The following is a 26,911-nucleotide window of genomic DNA, read 5'->3' on the forward strand; positions in this document are numbered from 1 at the left end:
GCCAGACTGTGCTCGGCGTATTACTAGGAGGGAATAACGGCACCCCCCTCCCTTGTAACACCTCGCCAGACTGTGTTCGGCGTATTACTAGGAGGGAATAACGGCATCCCTACCCTTGTAACACCTCGCCAGACTGTGTTCGGCGTATTACTGGGAGGGAATAACGGCACCCCCCTCCCTTGTAACACCTCGCCAGACTGTGCTCGGCGTATTACAAGGAGGGAATAACGGCACCCCTACCCTTGTAACACCTCGCCAGACTGTGTTCGGCGTATTACTAGGAGGGAATAACGGCACTCCTACCCTTGTAACACCTCGCCAGACTGTGTTCGGCGTATTACTAGGAGGGAATAACGGCACCCCTACCCTTGGAACACCTCGCCAGACTGTGCTCGGCGTATAACTAGGAGGGAATAACGGCACCCCCACCCTTGTAACACCTCGCCAGACAGTGCTCGGCGTATTACTAAAAGAATAACGGCACCCCCCACCCTTGTAACACCTCACCAGACTTGATTCTCACGACGAAGGGAGGCAGCAACAGACGACATTGTTGCCAACACAAGCAGACGTGAACCGTTATTGTGGCGAGCACGCCTTTACACTACCTGCGATTAATAGTGCTGATCTGTCGGTGTGCTAAGTGCTCGCTGCCTCAGTTGGACCGTTAGCGAATGATCAATCCGCGGACGATGAACACATGTACATGACGCTAGTTCAGTCGATACGCTTTGGCGACCAAAGGAAACCTCCACATTCTGAAGCTGACAGCAAGACCAACCGCAAACCTGCATCTGCACGCGTCATCATTAGGATGAGAGAAGAAAAGTCTAGGATGGTATTCAGTCGCTGGGACATAAAGGTGTAGACTTCCATTGCTCGTGGTCGGTCGTGCATGGCGCAATGCGACGACCTGCAGTGTGAACAAGCCTCAGTTAAGAAGCCAAGTGTTCTTTTCTGACACCAGTGCGTACGAAATTGCTGCGATGAGCTTTTAACTTTTAACAAATGAGATAAAAATGCAAGCATTATTTTCAGAGTGCTTCCGGCCATCGTAGTGGCCTCAACATCAGGAGATAAAGTTTGGAAACCTGCTTACCGTATCACTCTAAACAAACGTCACCTGATTTTGTGTTGTGCTCAGCTGGTGTGCATTAGGTGAGTGCGCTAGGTGGTTATGCTTGGTGATGCCAAGTAGTGCTTTAGCATACACAACGCCACGACCGAAGGGTTGCTTGTTGCTGACACGTCGGGGTAAAGAACAATGTAGAAAAGGTTTCAAATACACACACGTATACATCTTAATAACGCACACACACACACAGACACACACAGACACACACACACACACACACACACACACACACACACACATTACAGTAGATGTGGTTTTAAATATGTTAAATAGTTCTTGTGTGCAATTATATATCAACGGAGCTTTTAGAAACTGTCCAGCTATATCACAACGGGAACACCATGAATGTGATCCACACATTGTACCAATGACGAGCCAAAGTAATCGTTGATTGAAAACATTTCCTCATGCATCTTCGTACTGAGGTAGACGCCAAAAAATAGTCCATTCGATAGAGTCCCTTCCACTGATACACACCAAAGTTATATACAGATTAGTGGTTCTGCACGATCAAGGCACTGAAGGCCGATTATCAGTGCGAGTTTTACCGACTTCAAACAATCATAAGTTTAAGGCACGATCAGCAAACGTATCGTTAAAATCTGTAAATAATGGTGTTAAAAACAACGTCTTCTATTTCCGAGAGATTATTGCACGCTTAATGTGGATTTGTGTGTACATGATTCTTATCTTCTTTTCTGCTTTATACTACCATGATACACTTTCCAAGACAACGGTCATCGTGGGGCTCCTCATTCCTGGTTACAATCGGTAAGAGCCGACCGAAATAAGCACCGAGTAGTGTATTCATGCGCATGTCACGACGTGTAACAAACTAGAACCTGTTCAACGAACACGACGAAAGTACGACAAAATATTAACATAAAACAGTGATATTGTAATTATTAATGATTTTCTTTTTGAGTAAATTCATAGGACTACACGATTTCACACAATGTGCGACTGCTTTACTTCAGTGAGTGCTGAAAAAACCCCATTCCTTATGAACTATTTTCAAAGTTTCTCACATGAAGTCAAATATGATAGAACTGTATGGCGTTTATGGGCATATTCATGTGTTGTTCAGCGTATGACTAGGCCAGCATCGTCTTCTATAGTTCATTATACTAAGACTATTTCCTATTATGACGTCTTATTCCATTACAACTTGATTATCAGAAACTGTATACTATGTAGAGATGTTCTTTCGTACACTGACATACCTTGCTTGGTATCTTCCGAGACTCCCAGCTTGATTTATTTATAATTCCTTTCAAACTACATGTACAACGGTCCACACTAAGTGGTAGTTTTCGACTTTACATCTGTTGCGAATTTGCACTTAAAATCTTCATGTACTATTTAGCTCGCACGCACGCACGCACACACGCACGCACGCACGCACATACATAATCCAGCTATGGCTGGATAGGACATTCAACTACTGCTTGTAACTGAGAACATTGAAACTTTCATTGTTGAGAGCAGTATGAACCAACACGTTAATACAACGGTTGTATCTGCGTGACTACATCAGCAGAGCTTCCATAATAAATCTATCGCCGGCTACACAATACATGGTGAAATGCAACCAATTTACAAGAGATGCTTCTGCCGCTTCGCCTTTACAAGTCTGTACAAGATAGCAGCAATAAACATGCCCAAACCACGACAAAAATAAAAAAGTGTGGCTCAAAATACCTATCTGTAACAAGTCAGGCTATCACAAGAAACCACAGACAGCTCGTAATTAATTCTCATTCGTGTGTGTTTAGATAAACGCAGTTAAATATACTTGACTGCCCCACAGGTAGGAAAAGAGAGTCTGACGTGGATAGTGTTTTTTGTTTAGTGAATGAAATCTTTTGGAAGTAATTATCTTCCTGCTTGTCATCGCTAGCTTCAGATAAACGCTGTGTGTCTGTACAGAGCGCAGGATCACTGGCTGCAGCAGACAGGTAACGCACCCGACATGACCCAGACCTAGGCAAACCTCACGCTGCTGTTGTGTCAGAGCCGTGTATCGAGCATTGTAGTCGGAATCCATTTTTATGTAATGGCGCTTTCGTGTAGCACAGTGTTGTAGAGACTGTCCATTCACAACAATAACATTAGGATGAATGGGACTTTACAATAACATCTTGGAAGTTTTGACAGCTGCGGGAAACGTAATATGTACCAGTTCTACTAATGTTTCGTAAAGGTAGTATCGTCGCTGAAACAGTGGTTAAAGAGTAGTGAAATGACATTACAAAGGTTGTGTTAGCTTGCAGTAATTAGAGACGATAAGACAGCACATACGCTGTAACGCATAGAAAAGGACAAATGGGGAGATTCCTATATCTGGCAACATCAAGTCATGATTCATGAAGTTTTTCAACCGTTCCCTACCTCTATAGTTTTCCCCCTTTGAGAGTCCGGGGCAAAACTTGACCTGTGCTTGTTGCAATAAGCAATCAATGAGGACTACACTATAAAAAGGGTTTCATTATAAACACAAACATACACACGTTCCATGTCCCATAATTTTGACATGTTTAAGTCTTCACATGTTATGACTGCGTCTAACAGCTAAAAGTCTTTAGGGTTTCAATGTGTATTACACACATTAAACTTCTAAACATGTTCAAACATGTATACAATCTAAACATGTTTTAACCTGTTTAAATTCTGAACATGTTTTGTTTAGGTGGTGTTGAGGCTGTGATACGATAGCTCATTTCATGTGTTTAGACCTAAATGCGTTTAGATAGAACACACCAAATGTGCACTCCATTTAGGATTTAAACACATTTCTAATCATATTTAGATCTAAACATTTCTTGTCTGTGTTTACATTCCGAACACATTTTGACAGTACAAGTGATTACACTGCGTCACCTGGGTGGTGTCATCGTGTCCAGCCGGGTGGGTTGCTGCTGCTGCACTCGACCACTGATAATCCTGCCCAAGGCCCGATGTTCACTGTGCTGTAACTGGTGCTCACTGGGTGCATCATCAATGCCCAGATATTCACCAGGAATATTGCAGACAGGTTTATTGTAACAAGGCTGCGTATGTGGCATACTGACGATCACTCACATGAGTGATTGTCTTAATTAATAAACTAAGACTGTTCATAGTGCAGTTACTGTACTAGAATGACTTGCTGCATGTGGACGCATGCACACATCTCAACCCTTTTTTCGTTGTGCTTGTTTCGTTCAGTCATTGACCCGTTAGCGCTCGGCGTATATCTCTCATATCGACTGGAACCTAATACACGTGTTTTCAGGCGGAACACAGACATTCACATACACTACGTATATTTATTTGTTATATAGGGAGATGATTATCACTGTGGCGTAATAATGTTCCGCTCTTGAGACTATAGAACTGAGGTACACTAAGTCCCCATGATCCCCAGCGAGGTGGCCTAGCTTTGGTTACTGCTGGCCTATAGCCCGTGTTTTCAATCTCATTAAAATCAGATCTAAGATTTGATTTTAATGAGATTGCCCGTGTTTTAAAACTGTATACATGATATTGATATGCTCAAATAAGTTTCATAAATTGTTTTTATATATAACTTTGCACAAATGACTCAATTGTAAACATATTAACTTGGTCTCGTCGCTATATGGCTGAAATAATGCCGATACGACGTTACATTTAACTCACCCACTCACCGCTGTAGAACTGTTCAGAGGTAAATCCTATTGTCGTTGTGATCAGGGCATGCCGCGTCATTATTAACAAGATCAACCAACCCGTCCACAGTTCAGAGTCTGATGCCAGTTTATATTAATAGCACTGACGTGGCGTCCGCTTCGTGCGACAGTCAGGTTTGTGTCAGCATCATGCCCAGGCTTTATGCTTAGATCTTACGAAACCAACACGCAACATTTACGTTATACGTACGTCCCTTCTTGGAGGAAACACATGTTTGGACTGCCCATACAACATTTACTAGTACTGAATTTAGTGATGTTGTTCATTTGGCATTCAGGGAATGGGTAGCAGTAGTAATGGCGGTCCTATATTCTGTTTGGAAAGATGTACAACACAGTGACACTTACAATACTAAAACTACAGTGTGTTATCAATATGTACTGCCTCACCCCTCGAGCATCTGTCGATAATATTTACCACATACGTCTCTGATTAATCTTTCAGCACCTGTTGAACGTACCGCGAGGCATCTAGGTTTTGTTCCTTAACATGTCAAGAAGATATCTTGTAACTTACATGTACAAACATAGTCGGAAATTGAAACATAATATATTTTCCCAGTTTCCAGTCGCCAAATTTTTGTTTATGTCTTTTTGTTGTAGGTTCATTCTGATGTATACTGCCCATGTTTTCAGTTGTGCGCCCTGTGTATCCCTTGTGTTGGTGTACTAATGCTCACTGGCAATTAAGCTAGTTTGTCAGCCTGGAGAATGTTTTGTGGGAAGGCCTGTCAATATGTACCTTAAGCGAGGCGGTCAAGCGGTGGAGTGGCTACAACAGTCTTAACCAATGCCCTTGCTATAGCTGTTATATCGATGAGTCATCTCTTCCCCTGAAACAATACAGATCAGCTGCTTTAACATCTTAAACGTTGTGTATCGTCTTAAACACCGTATCGATTCCATGCTATTTGATACAGTCTTACAGAAGACACTGTAGTACAGGCATACCAATTCATCATCCGTATGTTAGGCCCTTGTATGCTGTACATTGTAGGGAGTTGTAAATTGGACGAACTGTAGCATAGCGATATGTCACAAGTTAAGACCATCACATCGATACCAGTCTAATTGTGTCTGTGTCCAGTCCCCGTAGACATGGCATTTCACTCCGCACTGGCCAGCGCCCCGCTCACTGGTCACCAGCCGGACACCGACAGTCTCTAAGTCGCAGTCTCGTCTGCACGAGATACAACAACCGTGCCCACAGACCTCGGCCGTCATGATGCTTAGTCATCATATTAATTCTAACTTCCATGGTGGGAGAAGTTGGTATCTATCTTTCTTTATCAGTCGATAGGATAGCAACGTTAATGTGTCGTTTTGGTTATATTACACACGTCTCAAGCAAATATTTTACACACTACGGATCATAACATTCACATTCATACATATTATGAATGCATAGTCTGTTGCAATAAATGAAAACTTGAGACATGACGACCAAATATAACAACAGCTTCCGACGAGGGCATGACATGTTTCAGTGCAAATATTTACCCGCAATAAGAGTTTTGTCCGCCTGAATCAGGTGCGCAGTGATGTATGAAGGGGATAGCGTACATCGACACACTCAACTTGCCCTACCTTTCTCTCATCGCTACCTCCTTATGCCCAATTACATAAAAATAACATGATTTCCATATAGCGTCACAGGCGAAGAACACGTCTGTTTTAAGACTTGTGTCACTCTCTGAAGATTAGCGTAACATATACTTGGAAAGTGACAGAGGTGCAGCAAACTCGTGTAGGTAGCTGGTACTGTGTGCCGCCATCACCGCCGATGGGTGCAGCCTTGTATTGTGCATATGAAATCAATGACGAACAGGGAGTTTAGTAGATGATGTTAGGGCGGAGGGTGGCGCTTCAGACCCGATAGTCCCCCACAGCAGTGTGATAGCGGCGCTCTCTAAACCCATCTCTTACTGCTGGCTTGACGGGTCGTCACGTGACCCTTCTGTCACACTGAGAGAAATCAGTTTGTGTAAACGTGAATTTACCCCGTGTTCTCATGTCCCTGTATGTGCGATGTCCTCACTGCCGCCGAATCCACCATGCCTCCCCTACTTCCCAGACATCCCACCAACTCCTCACACAGGATCGGAGTTTTACTCGTGTTTTTTATTCTCTTATCTCAGGCATTTGAACAGAAAATCAACCGGCACTTTGCACACACTCAAAGAAAAAAGGATAAAGTGGCAAAAGAAACAAAAAACAGAGAGGACAAACTCAAAACTTCCTATAGTGTTACGGGGGGTGGGCAGAGTGTGCACGTGCCATCGAGGTACCCCCGGGATGTGCAAGGGGATTGGGGCGAAAGGCGATCAAAGTTCGGTAATGCTGTGTACTTTTCTGGGCGACAGGTGCTAAACCTTACCCCCTCTCAACACTCGTTTACAACTCGTATCCCTATGGAACAGTTTACTGTCGAACTTTGGGTGCGGCCCGAGGGGGGCCAGGCAGACCCTGTCACATTTTTAGGTAAGTCATTTCTGATGAGATTTCTCATTATTAATGATTATGGGAAAGTATAACGCATGTAACGCCGGGCATGTGGTTGTCATTGCTTTGCTCATCGACTTTTGAAAGCGTGTTAAATGCTGGTTAGGGAAACGTTAACGTGAAAGAACGAACCTGTGTTCACCTAGAGACTGACAAGAATATCTAATCTCAATTTTAATAGCTTAATGTTCTGTATGTTTTGCTCATTGTGTCGATAACGCCGTCTAGTTTACCGCATGGATGCCGGCGTGACCACATCGCCATACAATAGTAGAATTAGGATTGCGATTAAATCTTTTAAAGTAGGAATTGTGCTGTGTGTGTGGCCTAACCCACGAGAAATGATCTATCACGATATAACACATTCAACCATTGAACAGACAATCTATTGTTCATCATTTTACATATAAAGCTAAATATTCCGGTTTCGTTTTTTGTAATTTTTTTAAAAAGATTACCCTTTGATCGAAAGCAAGTGGGTGAGTGAGTTTGGTTTAACGCCGCTTTGAAAAGTATTCAGTTATATCACAGAGAGTTATCTTGATATGGGTTGAAAGCCCAAAGTGATGCAGGTCTCAGGCGTTTATCGGTTTGTTGAAGCTCACGAGCTCAGGCATGGTGCTGACAAACCTAGAAACATAACCAGGGCGCCAAAGTGTAATATATAGTATAACAAGCTAGTAAGAGCAAGCTGTTTATAATCCCTCCGTTTAAACACTCCCCAAAAGAACAGTTAACATATTCTCAAGACTGAGATTAAGTAATTAGATAGCGTTTAACCGGTGGCATATCATGATGGTGAAAAATATTACCGACATGAAATATACCAGATTCTAAAGACTATCTAGACGTACCTAGCTTTTATTGTGCTTCATGTGGGGATATATATATAATAGTACCTAATATATAAAATAGTACTCAGTTTCATCAGCTTAAAATGTGACCGATAGTACGGTAGACACATGAATACCACAGCAAACCTTTTTTTAAGGGTTAAAATATCACCACTCAAATATATTCATGATATATTCACCCGCTGTCAAGGATACTTACTGCATACATCTCGTAGAATGGTCAATCCTGTGTTCGTATAAAACTGCCTACAACAAACACATTTATTCTGTATAAACCATCCAGCAGTTGATACGAGATCTGCAGACATGCCTTTTGATTGAAACTTCAAGGGTTGGACTTAAAATCGATTTTGTGAGAAAGATTTAAGAATAGCATGTTAGAGTCGCCGGTTGCTTGCATATTTTGTTTAAATCGTTTGTTGAACGGTTTATTGGAAGTTGTAAAACCCGAATGTAATACTATTCTCAGTTAAAATAACTGCATATGTGTTAGGTATTGTTTCATAATGGCATGTTATTTGAACTATATTACTCGTTATACGTTTTGAGATCTTTCACATGACTGCGAAACTGACGTCCATATATGTACGGACGACAAATTGTAACGTTGGTACGTTTTTCAGAGTTAGTATTCTGGAAATGACGGAAACAGTAAAGGGCAATTTCCACATTTGTTTTCTTGGGGTAATCATGTACTCTGGTGTTTGCATACACTGGAGTTGTTGACTGCATGTCCGTCATGGCATGTGCCAGCTGCAACCCATCAACGTTAACTTGGGTGCACACTAAAACTGTCGACTGTGTACCCATACTAACAGGCAACATCAATCTGCAGTTAGTGTTGAATTAATACTTCAGTCCCTTTTCGACGCATCTTATAATCACCTTTCAATTCAGCAGCGAAATAAAACACCTAATGTTCCTGTGTTCAGTGACACCTCTCTGGACATGTCTTCCTTCCAGTTGACCGTGTCGGCCATTTTGGCGTTATATACTTGAGGACGATGTATTACAACACCCCGTCAATGTGACTGACAAACCGAGCTAGTTATCAACAGAATTTGCTCAACTGATGATATTATTATTTATATATTTTTATATTAAAAGAAATACTACTGCAGTACACTTCAAGCGTACGCTCGAGTAATCATTCGTTTAGAAGAACTATGACATGACACTACGCATGAGGTCACACGTACCGAAAGTGTGACCATATACCCCGAGATTCCAGACAGTGAAACTTCATAAAAATTGACCGTTACTTATTGTGTGTGTTTTGGGTGTGTAAATCGTCAGGAAGAAGCATTGTTTGAATGATGGAGCTTACAGTTTAATAATTTGACCCTCAGCTTTATTCATTGGAATTTGGATAATGAAACATAGTGTGACGTATTAACTGAAAGTGATTACAAACTTAAAAGTGCCACAGTCTTCAAGGAAATTGGTTTATGATATCTCCTGCGTGGAAGATTCATCGGCGACACTCAGATAACGCCGCGCAATGAGAGCAGTTCATTGGATGGGTACCCACATAACGCCACGCAATGAGAGCAGTTCATTGGATGGGTACCCACATAACGCCACGCAATGAGAGCAGTTCATTGGATGGGTACCCACATAACGCCACGCAGTGAGAGAGGTTCATTGGATGGGTACCCACATAACGCCACGCAGTGAGAGCGGTTCATTGGCTGGGTACCCACTTAACGCCACGCAATGAGAGTGGTTCATTGGATGGGTACCCACATAACGCCACGCAATGAGAGCGGTTCATTGGCTGGGTACCCACATAACGCCACGCAATGAGAGTGGTTCATTGGATGGGTACCCACATAACGCCACGCAATGAGAGCGGTTCATTGCATGGGTACCCGGATAACGCTACGCAATAAGAGAAATTCATCGCACAAAGCCAGGCCTTGAGAGAACTTTAACGCAGAGACACCCGGATAATGGCATTAAGGATGAGATACATCGCAGGGACACCCGGATAATGGCATTAAGGGTGAGATACATCGCCAGGGACACCCCCAGTATAGTGGCATTAAGGATGAGATACATCGCAGGGACACCCGGATAATGGCATTAAGGGTGAGATACATCGCAGGGACACCCGGATAGTGGCATTAAGGGTGAGATACATCGCAGAGACACCCGGAAAATGGCATTAAGGATGAGATACATCGCAGAGACACCCGGATAATGGCATTAAGGATGAGATACACCGCAGAGACACCCGGATAATGGCATTAAGGGTGAGATACATCGCAGGGACACCCGGATAATGGCATTTAGGATGAGATACATCGCAGGGACACCCGGATAATGGCATTAAAGGTGAGATACATCGCAGGGACACCCTGATAATGGCATTAAGGATGAGATACATCGCAGGGACACCCGGATAATGGCATTAAGGATGAGATACATCGCAGGGACACCCGGATAATGGCATTAAGGATGAGATACATCGCAGGGACACCCGGATAATGGCATTAAGGATGAGATACATCGCAGGGACACCCGGATAATGGCATTAAGGATGAGATACATCGCAGGGACACCCGGATAATGGCATTAAGGATGAGATACATCGCAGGGACACCCGGATAATGTCATTAAGGGTTAGATACATCGCAGAGACACCCGGATAATGGCATTAAGGATGAGATACATCGCAGGGACGACCGGATTATGGCATTAAGGATGAGCTACATCGCAGAGACACCCTGATAATGGCATTACGGGTGAGATACATCGCAGGGACACCCGGATAATGGCATTAAGGATGAGATACATAGCAGGGACACCCGGATAGTGGCATTAAGGGTGAGATACATCGCAGGGACACCCGGATAATGGCATTAAGGATGAGATACATCGCAGGGACACCCGGATAATGGCATTAAGGATGAGATACATCGCAGGGACACCCGGATAGTGGCATTAAGGGTGAGATACATCGCAGGGACACCCGGATAATGGCATTAAGGATGAGATACATCGCAGGGACACCCGGATAATGGCATTAAGGATGAGATACATCGCAGAGACACCCGGATAATGGCATTAAGGGTGAGATACATCACAGGGACACCCGGTTAATGGCATTAAGGATGAGATACATCGCAGGGACACCCCCAGGATAGTGGCATTAAGGATGAGAAACATCGCAGGGACACCCGGATAATGGCATTAAGGGTGAGATACATCGCAGGGACACCCGGATAATGGCATTAAGGATGAGATACATCGCAGGGACACCCGGATAATGGCATTAAGGATGAGATACATCGCAGGGACACCAAGATAATGGCATTAAGGGTGAGATACATAGCAGGGACACCCGGATAGGTGCATTAAGGGTGAGATACATCGCAGAGACACCCGGATAATGGCATTAAGGGTGAGATACATAGCAGGGACACCCGGATAGTGGCATTAAGGGTGAGATACATCGCAGGGACACCCGGATAATGGCATTAAGGATGAGATACATCGCAGGGACACCCGGATAATGGCATTAAGGATGAGATACATCGCAGGGACACCCGGATAATGTCATTAAGGGTTAGATACATCGCAGAGACACCCGGATAATGGCATTAAGGATGAGATACATCGCAGGGACGACCGGATTATGGCATTAAGGATGAGCTACATCGCAGAGACACCCTGATAATGGCATTACGGGTGAGATACATCGCAGGGACACCCGGATAATGGCATTAAGGATGAGATACATAGCAGGGACACCCGGATAGTGGCATTAAGGGTGAGATACATCGCAGGGACACCCGGATAATGGCATTAAGGATGAGATACATCGCAGGGACACCCGGATAATGGCATTAAGGATGAGATACATCGCAGGGACACCCGGATAATGGCATTAAGGATGAGATACATCGCAGGGACACCCGGATAGTGGCATTAAGGGTGAGATACATCGCAGGGACACCCGGATAATGGCATTAAGGATGAGATACATCGCAGGGACACCCGGATAATGGCATTAAGGATGAGATACATCGCAGGGACACCCGGATAATGGCATTAAGGATGAGATACATCGCAGGGACACCCGGATAATGGCATTAAGGATGAGATACATCGCAGGGACACCCGGATAGTGGCATTAAGGGTGAGATACATCGCAGGGACACCCGGATAATGGCATTAAGGATGAGATACATCGCAGGGACACCCGGATAATGGCATTAAGGATGAGATACATCGCAGAGACACCCGGATAATGGCATTAAGGGTGAGATACATCACAGGGACACCCGGTTAATGGCATTAAGGATGAGATACATCGCAGGGACACCCCCAGGATAGTGGCATTAAGGATGAGAAACATCGCAGGGACACCCTGATAATGGCATTAAGGGTGAGATACATCGCAGGGACACCCGGATAATGGCATTAAGGATGAGATACATCGCAGGGACACCCGGATAATGGCATTAAGGATGAGATACATCGCAGGGACACCCGGATAATGGCATTAAGGATGAGATACATCGCAGGGACACCCGGATAGTGGCATTAAGGGTGAGATACATCGCAGGGACACCCGGATAATGGCATTAAGGATGAGATACATCGCAGGGACACCCGGATAATGGCATTAAGGATGAGATACATCGCAGGGACACCCGGATAATGGCATTAAGGATGAGATACATCGCAGGGACACCCGGATAATGGCATTAAGGATGAGATACATCGCAGGGACACCCGGATAATGGCATTAAGGATGAGATACATCGCAGGGACACCCGGATAATGGCATTAAGGATGAGATACATCGCAGGGACACCCGGATAATGTCATTAAGGGTTAGATACATCGCAGAGACACCCGGATAATGGCATTAAGGATGAGATACATCGCAGGGACGACCGGATTATGGCATTAAGGATGAGCTACATCGCAGAGACACCCTGATAATGGCATTACGGGTGAGATACATCGCAGGGACACCCGGATAATGGCATTAAGGATGAGATACATAGCAGGGACACCCGGATAGTGGCATTAAGGGTGAGATACATCGCAGGGACACCCGGATAATGGCATTAAGGATGAGATACATCGCAGGGACACCCGGATAATGGCATTAAGGATGAGATACATCGCAGGGACACCCGGATAGTGGCATTAAGGGTGAGATACATCGCAGGGACACCCGGATAATGGCATTAAGGATGAGATACATCGCAGGGACACCCGGATAATGGCATTAAGGATGAGATACATCGCAGAGACACCCGGATAATGGCATTAAGGGTGAGATACATCACAGGGACACCCGGTTAATGGCATTAAGGATGAGATACATCGCAGGGACACCCCCAGGATAGTGGCATTAAGGATGAGAAACATCGCAGGGACACCCGGATAATGGCATTAAGGGTGAGATACATCGCAGGGACACCCGGATAATGGCATTAAGGATGAGATACATCGCAGGGACACCCGGATAATGGCATTAAGGATGAGATACATCGCAGGGACACCAAGATAATGGCATTAAGGGTGAGATACATAGCAGGGACACCCGGATAGGTGCATTAAGGGTGAGATACATCGCAGAGACACCCGGATAATGGCATTAAGGGTGAGATACATAGCAGGGACACCCGGATAGTGGCATTAAGGGTGAGATACATCGCAGGGACACCCGGATAATGGCATTAAGGATGAGATACATCGCAGGGACACCCGGATAATGGCATTAAGGATGAGATACATCGCAGGGACACCCGGATAATGTCATTAAGGGTTAGATACATCGCAGAGACACCCGGATAATGGCATTAAGGATGAGATACATCGCAGGGACGACCGGATTATGGCATTAAGGATGAGCTACATCGCAGAGACACCCTGATAATGGCATTACGGGTGAGATACATCGCAGGGACACCCGGATAATGGCATTAAGGATGAGATACATAGCAGGGACACCCGGATAGTGGCATTAAGGGTGAGATACATCGCAGGGACACCCGGATAATGGCATTAAGGATGAGATACATCGCAGGGACACCCGGATAATGGCATTAAGGATGAGATACATCGCAGGGACACCCGGATAATGGCATTAAGGATGAGATACATCGCAGGGACACCCGGATAGTGGCATTAAGGGTGAGATACATCGCAGGGACACCCGGATAATGGCATTAAGGATGAGATACATCGCAGGGACACCCGGATAATGGCATTAAGGATGAGATACATCGCAGGGACACCCGGATAATGGCATTAAGGATGAGATACATCGCAGGGACACCCGGATAATGGCATTAAGGATGAGATACATCGCAGGGACACCCGGATAGTGGCATTAAGGGTGAGATACATCGCAGGGACACCCGGATAATGGCATTAAGGATGAGATACATCGCAGGGACACCCGGATAATGGCATTAAGGATGAGATACATCGCAGAGACACCCGGATAATGGCATTAAGGGTGAGATACATCACAGGGACACCCGGTTAATGGCATTAAGGATGAGATACATCGCAGGGACACCCCCAGGATAGTGGCATTAAGGATGAGAAACATCGCAGGGACACCCTGATAATGGCATTAAGGGTGAGATACATCGCAGGGACACCCGGATAATGGCATTAAGGATGAGATACATCGCAGGGACACCCGGATAATGGCATTAAGGATGAGATACATCGCAGGGACACCCGGATAATGGCATTAAGGATGAGATACATCGCAGGGACACCCGGATAGTGGCATTAAGGGTGAGATACATCGCAGGGACACCCGGATAATGGCATTAAGGATGAGATACATCGCAGGGACACCCGGATAATGGCATTAAGGATGAGATACATCGCAGGGACACCCGGATAATGGCATTAAGGATGAGATACATCGCAGGGACACCCGGATAATGGCATTAAGGATGAGATACATCGCAGGGACACCCGGATAGTGGCATTAAGGGTGAGATACATCGCAGGGACACCCGGATAATGGCATTAAGGATGAGATACATCGCAGGGACACCCGGATAATGGCATTAAGGATGAGATACATCGCAGAGACACCCGGATAATGGCATTAAGGGTGAGATACATCACAGGGACACCCGGTTAATGGCATTAAGGATGAGATACATCGCAGGGACACCCCCAGGATAGTGGCATTAAGGATGAGAAACATCGCAGGGACACCCTGATAATGGCATTAAGGGTGAGATACATCGCAGGGACACCCGGATAATGGCATTAAGGATGAGATACATCGCAGGGACACCCGGATAATGGCATTAAGGATGAGATACATCGCAGGGACACCCCCAGGATAGTGGCATTAAGGATGAGATACATCGCAGGGACACCCGGATAATGGCATTAAGGGTGAGATACATCGCAGGGACACCCGGATAGTGGCATTAAGGGTGAGATACATCGCAGGGACACCCGGATAATGGCATTAAGGATGAGATACATCGCAGGGACACCCGGATAATGGCATTAAGGATGAGATACATCGCAGGGACACCAAGATAATGGCATTAAGGGTGAGATACAGCGCCAGGGACACCCCCAGGATAGTGGCATTAAGGATGAGATACATCGCAGGGACACCCGGATAGTGGCATTAAGGGTGAGATACATCGCAGGGACACCCGGATAATGGCATTAAGGGTGAGATACATCACAGGGACACCCGGATAATGGCATTAAGGATGAGATACATCGTAGGGACACCCGGATAATGGCATTTAGGGTTAGATTCATCGCAGAGACACCCGGATAATGGCATTAAGGATGAGATACATCGCAGGGACACCCGGATAATGGCATTAAGGGTTAGATACATCGCCAGGGACACCCGGATAATGGCATTAAGGATGAGATACATCGCAGAGACACCCGGATAATGGCATTAAGGGTGTGATACATCGCAGAGACACCCGGATTAAGGGTGAGTGAGTGAGTATGGGTTAACGCCGCTTTTTACAGTATTCCAGCAATATTACGGCAAGGGACACCAGAAATGGGCTTCACGCATGTCGTGAATCGAACCCGGGTCTTCGGCGTGACGAGCGAACGCTTTTACCACAGACTACCCGACCGCCCCAATTAAGGGTGAGATACATCACAGGGACACACTGGTAATCGCTTGTAGATTAGGATACCATTTTTCCGTGGATGGTATACGGATATGACAACATATGAGGTGGTGCTTTTGGGCAGGTACTTGAATAATGGTCATAAGCATGTCTCATTGTCATAACAGACCGACACCTCATGCCAGGATAGATATGTTAAATAAACCCGAAGTTGGTGCATGTTGCAGTATCAGATCACCAGGTCAACGTTATGTTATTAACATGTCGTATTTGCACATTTATTTCTTGTAACGAAGTAGTTTCAGTTGAAACCTGGACTTCGGTTCGTTTAAAGCGTGTTCGTTATCATCGCAGTTTACGGTAGTTTCTCTCAACAGTACACACCAGGCCTAGTTGCTCGAAAGTGAACATTTGATACTTAGTTGGATGTCACTACAGACCTTGGTTTTGCTGCTGCTGCTGTTGGTATTATGAAGTGTACCTGCTACTTAGCTAAGTATGTCATTAGCTACTTCCGCATGGTATTGGACAATGTATTATTGAAGTAGCACAGATTTCAAATACCCGACCATTCACCGGAGCTTCACAAGTGCAGATGATACTCAAGCAGATCTTTGGCACGTTGAGTGGCTGTAGTCCAAGCTGTATGGTAATAAAAGGGAAACGCTACTTGTGATCATTGGATATACTTTCAGGGCATTATCATTTGCAGAGTCCCGAAATCTGAACAGGGATTCTGCAAATGACAGAGCCCTGAAAATATATCCAATGATCACAAAGAACTCAACAGAGGTCAGTGGCCTAGAACCACGGAAACTAAATTACCATTGGATTACCTCACAATAAGGAGAGGGGCTACTATGTGAGTTGTTCGAATGTCAATATTTGCCAGACATTGACACTGAAAGTGAAATGCACGATGGCTAACAGCATAATGCTTGATAAGGACTTTGAAATCTGTCAAATGTGTTGTAATGTAAATCCTTATCGTTGCTTCTAAACATCCATGGGATTTGCACAGAGCAGTAGTTGGACGCTATGTTCGTTTTCCTTTGTATGCAAATTAGCCATGACGTCATATATCAACGTTGAAAATGAGAGCGATAATGGTCCGTCCTTGACGAAATGCGGAACGTCTAAATGATAATGCTATCTTTTTAGCTACAATGCAAACTATTCTATCTTGAAAAACACGATTATAATGGGTCGATCAGAGATATCAAATCGTAATAGCATTTTAACCTCGTCTCACCGCGGATGTCACTTTTGATATGAAGGAATTTCTTTTTCAGTTATGATCGGTAGACTGTTTCAAATAATGATGTTAACACGTGGATGTAACAACATGAAATATTGTGAGGTACATGCAATATTCAAAGTATGTGTGGCAATACAATATGGAAAGAATACCAACTAAAATGGATTTGAGTGTGTTTCAAATGTAAGGAACAGAAAGCATGATGATTTGCGTTTATCTCCCTCTCCAACTGTGACGTCACAATGAACGTTTTCACATCATAATAGTTTTGTGCGTTTTATGAGCTTATTGTAGTAAGCTCTGCAAGGTTCGTTATTATAAAAAAAATTATTCATTGAAAATATTTCCTGTGCTACATACTTTCTGTGCATCCAATATAAAGTGTACAGTCTTTGTCTGTAAAACCGATAGTAGAGTAGCTACAGCCACCTTGTTTTAAGGCGATAATCGGTGAATCCTTAATTCAAATAAACCTACTCAAAACATTGAGATCGAACTATGCCGCTTCACTCAGTATCTCCCCGTTCACTTTCATTACGTCACTGGTATCTCGCTACCATAAATGTTTACTGTCACAGTAATTTTAAATTTCTATCGGTTCACAACTGAAAACCAGGCAAATGAAATATTGACAAGTGTAATGTTGGTATTATTAACCCAGTGTTGTGTGTAGTAAGCTAGCTTCAATGGGAAAATGCTGAAAACAATCTGACATGACAAAGCTCCTTTATCCAACACGAACCATTGTCGAATAGCAATGAACAACCTATCGACATACTGCATGGGCTGTCCAGTATAGGCGATCCCTCCGCGTCTGACCATTCTGTCCAGACACGGTCAGTCAGCTGGCCGACCTATCCCGTGTCTAGGTCAAGCGGTGGCTGGTGAGTCATGCAGCCAGGTCAGATGAGATACGCTCCCCAGGGTGGTGTGTCCGAGCCAAGATACACGTATCATCTTAGCTATGGATCTGCAACACGTGGTCACTTTCATTACGATACCAGCACCGCCAGAGAGTCATTAAGGCAAAGTTTTACAAACCTGGTCCATTTACTTGCTTTATTATCCCCGCGAGACTGAGAAGTGTGCCCCTATATATTATTGAGATAATCCCAGTGGTGTCACCAGACGATCCAAGTCGCCATCTTAATATTACAACGGCAAAAGGCGGCATTGCTTACACATTGATTTGGTTGTGTCTGCCTGTGATTGTGAAGTTATCTGTGGCTGGCGGTCGAGACGACGAAGTAGCCTCCTCTGAAGCGACGGGTCAGGGTAAAACTTCTCCGTGACACGTGATGACCCGATAGAAGTTCTGTAACTCTGCATCTTCCGGCTGTCAGGACGGTACGGAAGCACGAAGCCTGGACCCGTCAGGACACAGCCATAGCATGATCAATCAGTCTCAAGTCTTATAGTCTTTCTATTGAGTGGATTATATCTAATACCGTCATTGCCGGTCATTAGATAGTCCACAGTAAAAGCTAATTGGAAAATCCTTTCAGCTGCAGATACAACTAATGTTTACTTACATTCTGTTATATGGTCTCTGGTGGACTACAGGGTGTTCTTGTAATGATTTATATGCAAAGCATCGCTCTGATGCATTACGTGGACGTATCACATGTGATTGCACTTGTACAAGTGATTGTAAAACATAACATCAGCGAACCCAGGCAGTTTCAGTCCTAAAATATATACAGGTAACACATCTTATTTCACTCATTTCTGTCACTCTTTTGTTATTCTTTATTATTACTTTCAATATTCAGACTACTATATAATTCAGGAAATATATGCTCGATGTACATCGACAGTAAAATATACGAACTGTCAGAACAACAGGTCGTCCATATTTCAGTTACATAATGAATATGTCCAGATCATTCAGAGTGAAGGTCTAGTGGTGGAAGAGCGAGTGAACGTTGTTTTAACACGACAGTCATAAATACTGCAGCACATCATGGCGGCCTGTAAATCTGTCTGGGTCAAGCACTGCCATAAGATAAACACAGTTAACCACCTGTATCGCCAGCAGCGTCTGTTTCCAAAGATGTCGGAATACAATCTCGCGTACACGTTCTACTGAAGGACACGTGTGTTGTATATTTCTCAACACGTTTGGTTTAAAATACAGTTTTGCTTCGGACGTCTAGTAATTGGCATTTGTTAACCTCAATGTAATACACGTACTTAAGGTTCATTGTCAAAACCAAATTCACTAGTAATCTTTAACGGTGGTTTAATTGGTATTTAGGATGTATTTTCTCGAATTTTCACGGTTTAGAACAGTGCCTGTGTTTTCACAAAGACACTCACTGATACGTGTTCTGTTGTGAAATAAATGAAGGGAGGTAACTCCGAATCTGTGATGAGGGACCTACCACGACGCCAGTGACTATTCTTTACCTGTGAGTGATAAATGCTTTCCAGGAGCGTGTCCCGCCAAGGTGAATGCGCCATGCAGAGGTAATCCCCCAGGGTATGACAGATGATAAACGACTTATCCATCCACCATCCCCTTGTAGACGCATTCTGTCCACGGGGGTTGGCAACCACAAACACCAGATTCAAAACACTTTGCGACCTAGTGTCGAGCTGTATTACACTATGTTTATCACTTTCGGGGACATTTGATATTTTCTATAAATGAACGCACTTTGGCTGGACTTTGTACCTGGGTACCTTACACTTGAGAACAAAAGCAACTCAGACCTTTGAAAAATACATTTTGTCGAACTTGGATGATACCTGCATCTCCTGTTACTCTATAGATAAATACCTCGAGAAAATATTTAAGAATATCACTTAAAAATAGGGACAGGTGCCTAATTATGTAATACCCACAGTTCAAACCATTTCAAAGAATGTTCATAAGAACGTTCTACCTAATTCCTAAGCCAAACATGTTTAATGACAGGCTTGAGTACGATATGAAGACTTGCTATAATATAACCGGCAAACAGGATGAAGAAGCTAAGATATTGAAAACTATGTACTTAGTAAACATCAGTCAATTCCACATAGGGTACAATACACAATATGTCCTATTTTACTTTGATTATTGATATTACCTAAATCGAGTAACCGTGTAGTATTTTATACCTCTAAGCTGTTGCTCTGATGACGCGTTACATTCCGCCATCCCTGTCCTGCCGTGTGGGTCGTGGCGTTTTATCACCAGTCAAAGCATGGCAAGGTGCACTAGCCCCAGCTCTAGGGGTGGCTACTGTCTGCGACAATGAGATTTCACCGTCTGTGTTCCAAGATAATGTGCCAAATCCCAGTATCAAAGGGACTTGTAAAGGGTACGCGCTGGGAGCCCATCGCCTTCTTGATGAATCTGCAGTGGTAGCTCACAGTGCACAACGCAGATCGACGAGGAAAATAAAGCGACATTCTTCTCGTAGGCCCGCAATCAAAAGCCACCATGGTGGTCTGTTTACATTCTTGTACGGGTAGCGCAAAGCCAGATGAACACAACAGCATGGAAGGGGTATATTCGACCACAGAACATTCGTAAAGATACTGCTTTTCTATGGGCGGGAGTCTGGTGACGTCACGTAGCCAGTGAGCGCGGCCACCCCAGTGTACAGTTATGGGTAGTGAGACGATACAAATGGAAGGCTGTGTTAAGCTGTTAGGTTTACGGTAACAGAAGAACGTTCTCCATTGTTAGACAACCCCGACTGCACTTGTTGCCTTCAGTTCCGTCAAAAGGAGATGTTTTAGCATTGACAATCTATAGTAAAAGGCGGTTACATCGGATTTCTTTCACTGGCTGCCTACACTTGTATAGAAATAAAGACCAGTTCTTGAATTTGTCTTGCGCCTTTGGTGGGCTTCATAGTAAACCTGTAAAGCTTGTGCTGAAAGACATTTCAGGATTGTGCTTCACTCAAGCATTGTAAGCAATACATTGGTTTTGTTCTTTTTTGTCATAAAACACGTTTTTAGCTTTCAGAGATCTTGGGTAAAACGGGTACACTATATGCTATCGCACTTGAATCACATTTTGATAATCTCTTTGATTTCGCATTAAAACCATTTAATGCGAAAGCGGTGTTTGACACGACTACGGCGGTGGATGATAATGTCAACCTCCCAGAGTCAGCTGCCAGAGTCAGCAGCCTACCCCTTTATGTGTTTGTCCACACTTAACGCCGATGTTTTATTTAGAGCGTGCGTACTTGTTTAGTATTCGTCAGTATGTTCACACACTTCATATGTCTGTGATCTGTACCAGTCATTAGTTGATCAATGCAAGGTAATTTGTGAACGTACACATCTGGTAAGTGGAAAACCTATTACGGCTGTCCCTTTGGGACGTTGAGCATGACAATACAGTCATTCGGCTGCTGTATATAGATACCACACGTTGAATATACATCAAGCTTGTATTACTGACTTATTGCCGGCTTCCGTTAAGCTTGTTATCTAATAATGATTAAACAGCAGTACCATATTAGCCCCAATCCCCTAAATAATAATTGCGTGGTGTTGAAACTAGCATGTCCGACCATTTGTTGGGAGCAGTTGTAAGAAGTATTACTTGATGTGTGGTATGTGGTAGGGATGACCAACAATAAGTGATGGTAGCATCTGTGGCATCAGTACGGCTGAGCTACTTTTATCTCAGCTCGACCATGCAGCAAGGCCCGTATTTGTTTTTACCCTTTTAGTTCATCAGTCGCCTTTCTCTCAACTGTTTCTTCCCTGAAGCCGCTGAAGGGAAGAGTCTTAAAGTTCAGGAGGATGTCTAACTGAGATTTGTTCATGGCGTTAATATAAAAATTGTAGTTTTCTGCATATACTATTTCTTTCTTTTTTATAAACAAATATTAATATGACTATGACACTTATATGAGTCTGGCCCTTGTATCAGATATTTAAAAAAATGAAATTGAAGCTTGCCAATCATAACAGCTTACGAACGTTTGTCTAAGACGGTTCAAACTGTTTTTTCTTTAAATTTGATGCGTGGTTACGGTTATATTGTAACAACCCATCTGCCAACTAGTTGCTTTGAAAATCGTTAACAGTATCCATTAATTAGAAATGAACCGTATACACAGATAAGGCATCTGTATGATGTTGCCTTTGTAGTTCAAATAGTCAAACGGTTATCAAATGGGAAAATTGTACAGTGAGTTCTATGGGTTCATTATAGCACATTACCTGTACATAGCCAAAGCAGATCACATGGTAGGTGACGGTCACTGGACGCGCATATTCCACGTTGGAGTTGATGAATCAAGGAGATAGGACATGGTTGGCCTTTTATAGCCCCCATATGTATCATTTAAACAGTATGTGATTGCGTGTTCGACGGCGTCGCAGCAACACTTTGTTTATATTTTGAATCTTGGGATTTTATGAAAATACTGAAATGGTGAGATTTGACTTCAACATTACCTGACTTACTGTTAACACTCACTCACCCACAAGGTTACGGTTGTAATTATATACCGTTGAACAAAGGCATGTAGAAAATAATAAAGTCTGGCAGGGCCGTTGTCATATCGAAAACATTTAACTGATAGAAAGGCACAATAATGTCAGCCTAATCTAATCAAACGTGTAGAAATCCTATATTTGACTATTTGAAAATTAAAAAAGTTGAACTTTATGCGTTGTTACCAAGATTGGTTCTGTTTTAATACAAGAAGGAGATCGGTAGGGTTATTTGAAGGAAGAGGAAGGACTACAGAATCCGAAGATAAGTAAAGAATAACGGCAAATATAGAGAATGTCGAACATGTGGGCGCAGTGAGGGTCAACAGATTTGACCCATTTTTTTATCAAACGACCCGTGAAGATCCAGGGTAGAATAGGTCTTTAGCAACCCATGCTTTGCTTGACGTAAGCGTCGACTAACGGGATCGGGTGGTCAGGCTCGCTGACATGGTTGATACATGTCATCGTATCCCAATTGCGTGGATCGATTGTCATGATGTCAATCACTGGATTGTCTCGATTATTTATAGACCGCCGTCATATAGCTGGAATATTGTTGATTGCGGCGTTAAACAACAACGAAAAAACTTTATCAACCAGACTATGATTTCTTTTGCAGAGCTCTATGACACATGCGACGGATTCCTGACGTCCGGGCACTGGTCTCTGGGACTTCAGACATTTAGGGGAGATGGGGCAGCGGACGTGAGGATGTTTTTCTCATTACAAACACAGAGATCTTCAAAACCAACCGCCATCTTCACACACACACAGTATCAGCCGAACAAGTGGATCCACATTGTGGCATCTTACGACGGATCCATGATGGTTTTGTATATCAACGGTGCAAGGATCACAGTGGCAACAGACCAGAAAGGAAATATCTTCGGTCTCTCCTCTTCTGCTTGCAAAGAAATTCATTTGGGAGGAAATATTTCCAATGGACATTTCTTTAGAGGTAGTATTGATGAATTAAGGCTATGGCAAAGGCCATTAAAGCATATAAATATTAAACAAAATATGTTTGTTCCAACAAAAGGTTTGATGGATGTTGAGGGTTTGGTGTTTGGAGATAATTTTAATGACGTTACAAACTGGAAGTTGATCACAGGGCATAGTCTAGAAATTATCCATTCAAACATTCCATATCAGAGTCATGACATTTCCGTTTCTGTGCCATCGTGTGGGAAAACCGTATGTGATGATCCCAATGTAGTTCAAAGTTACACACACAGTTGGCAGATGCGTCATGAAAAGGTAATCCAATACAGAGTTGTTAACTTGATGGATGATGACGGGTTAAATCCTACTGTTACTCAAGAACAGATTATTGTGCAGCATGAAGCATTAAAGACTGCATTTGAACCATACAACATAACATTCGATTTGAGTACAGAAAATATAAGGAACTCATCATTGCGTAAACATCTCATAATGATAGCATGTGACCCTATGAATGTGGGTGATGGCAATTGCCAAGCTGAATGCCAACATCCAAGGACTGGGTACGACGGAGGTGACTGTGACTCTGTGAAGGTGAAGTGCAATCCGAGTAAGAAAGGTAACGGAAAGTGTGACTTTGAATGTAACAAAGCTTACCACGACTGGGACTCGAACGACTGCTGTCTTCCCGGCCCCGACACCCACTATACTTGCTTCAACCATACATCCCCTTGGCGGTGAGTATACAGCTGAGATAGGATTTCCTGACACTATTCAAGAAATACCTCACACATTTATATGCTAACATTTTGGAATATGTACTTACTATGTTAAGTCATGTGGGCATTACGAAGATTAGGACAAAACGCACCTGTCATCAATATATTCGTTCAAAATGATCCTATCTTTTACCTACTTATTGTGACACTACTTGTGAGAACACAGTTTGTATAAGCTCATGAAATGTGTATGGTGTCTCAGAAGTCATGGAATGCACTGCTCCCTACTCTTCTCGAAATCACTGTTGACCAAAATGAAGTACGTGTATTGCACAATACTTTCTGAATAGTTTGTTAAAATCATATATTGTTATCATTATTGTTTAACCCTTGACATCCGATTGTCTAATGATCTGCGACGACTAAATACTACTGTGTAAATGTGTAAAATCCTACGAAGTTACATATATATAACTGACGTCATTCTGTTAACATAACCATAACGCAAGTGTAACATGACTTCATCAAGGAGCTATTATAACATCTTAAATGGCCATAGAAAAAACGACGTGTTCCACTAAAAGCTTCAAATCCAATGCAATTTCCTGTCTCTCCTTGGAGACTGTAGTTATGCTGAACTTTGTAAATGCCAACAAACAAACTTTCCCGTGTCCAATGGAGTGAGAGATCTATGGGCAATTCTGATGACTGTATTGTCTGCTCAAGGCACCCGAGATAGAGGTGGGTCACTGCTGGAGAGGTGGAGCACAAGGTGTACACAAGCTATATTGATCACATCGCCAATTCAAAAACTGAGGTACAGCCTCAAATCTGCAATCATTCTAATGTAGCACACAATCACTGTTCGCCGCTTGTTATGTGTGTCTGACTCATACAAACGTCTCTTTACGCTTACATTTACTACGAAGCTGAGTTCTGCCTGTATGGAAATCGATCATATGATCTTAAGAGGCAAAGTAAGACAGAGCAGGTTAGGGCTCACTTGACGATATACAAATTGGCTTGTTTGCCCTGACGTGTAAATGTGCTCCCTGCACGGATGGTATGCTGGTATGAGACATGCAATGTCATTATTGCTTTCCACCACATGACGGTGACCTTCCATTCCACTCAAAGTTCAAGTGGAGACGTTTTTAAGTAAACATTTTCAGCCTCAAAATTGTGTCTTATTTCGCAGTTGTGTAAGGCAGTTAATGCGAATGATGTACCCTTAAAGTACACCCCTGACATAGAGTTAATGGCATTGTAACGGTCTGCTGTTGTATCTATTGACGTATGTCTTCCACTTTCCAAAAGCGCTATAATATCCTCTGTGATGACCACTCATGTCCTTTCAAATACAATACACCACTCTACAATCATACATGCTAGTGCCAATTTGATGTATCATCTGCAAAGTACATTCCTCATTGAAAAAAAGATGTCAGATATGTATCAGATTTAAATAAATGGTTCTTACTTGCGAATGATTTATCTATGTGATGATTATATCTGCCTGTTGGCTTTTTATCAGTGGTTTCCTCGGTATTGAAGAGTACAAAGATGCAGTCCGGATCCCGGCTAGTTCCCACCTGAACGTGTTCCTAGCCTCCACCACCACGGACAAATTGATCGGTTTGGCTACATTCCCCTGGGAGAAACACGTGTACACCCATCAAGGTAAGCTCCCTCCAGGAGAGATGTGGGACTATTTGCCTTATACCATACCCCATCAAGTATATTATAGCATATAATGTGTTGTTGCAAATAGTAGATTTAAATGAATAATAATAAACTCTACTGTACTTTCTGCCTACGAGATGATTGGAGACCTAAGTACCATTTAAGAATGAAAAGTAAATACATGTTTCAATGGCTAAATCGTACGAATGTTGTCTTTTGTGAAAGGTCATTATTACAGTTTAATTACGTTTTGAACTAATGAAAGCAACCCCGCTTAAAGTATGTTAATTTACGCCTGTTTCTCCATTCTCTTGTAAAGAATGTAATTGGGTTCTCTAGATAACAAAGTTTAAAGCGAAAATGTATCTTTTATTATCGTAAGTGATGTTCAAATATAAAACCTGTACACAGCTGTAGCGCGAAACACGTCTGTTGTGCAAGCCATGAGACACCATTACACGTCGCGGCCACACTCTTCCCACTCATTGTCTTACTGTATCAGAATCATGTCTCTGGTGACTCGTATGACTCATT

The 26,911-nt window shown here is 43.3% G+C and overlaps 1 protein-coding gene across 1 annotated transcript in view; it reads left to right on the forward strand.

The window, feature by feature from the left end:
* The first annotated feature begins 6,796 nt into the window (after positions 1-6,796).
* Positions 6,797-26,911, forward strand: part of LOC124125359 (pappalysin-1-like) — a 46,275-nt gene continuing 26,160 nt past the window's right edge. The window contains exons 1-3 of the mRNA XM_048389714.1: positions 6,797-7,326; positions 23,653-24,712; positions 26,229-26,374. Coding sequence (XP_048245671.1) covers positions 6,867-7,326; positions 23,653-24,712; positions 26,229-26,374 — 1,666 coding nt within the window. The 5' untranslated portion in view covers positions 6,797-6,866. The remainder of the gene's footprint in view (positions 7,327-23,652; positions 24,713-26,228; positions 26,375-26,911) is intronic.

The sequence above is a fragment of the Haliotis rufescens genome, unplaced genomic scaffold, assembly GCF_023055435.1.
Source record: "Haliotis rufescens isolate VD_foot unplaced genomic scaffold, xgHalRufe1.0.p SCAF_8, whole genome shotgun sequence".
NCBI classification, from domain to species: Eukaryota; Metazoa; Mollusca; class Gastropoda; order Lepetellida; family Haliotidae; genus Haliotis; species Haliotis rufescens.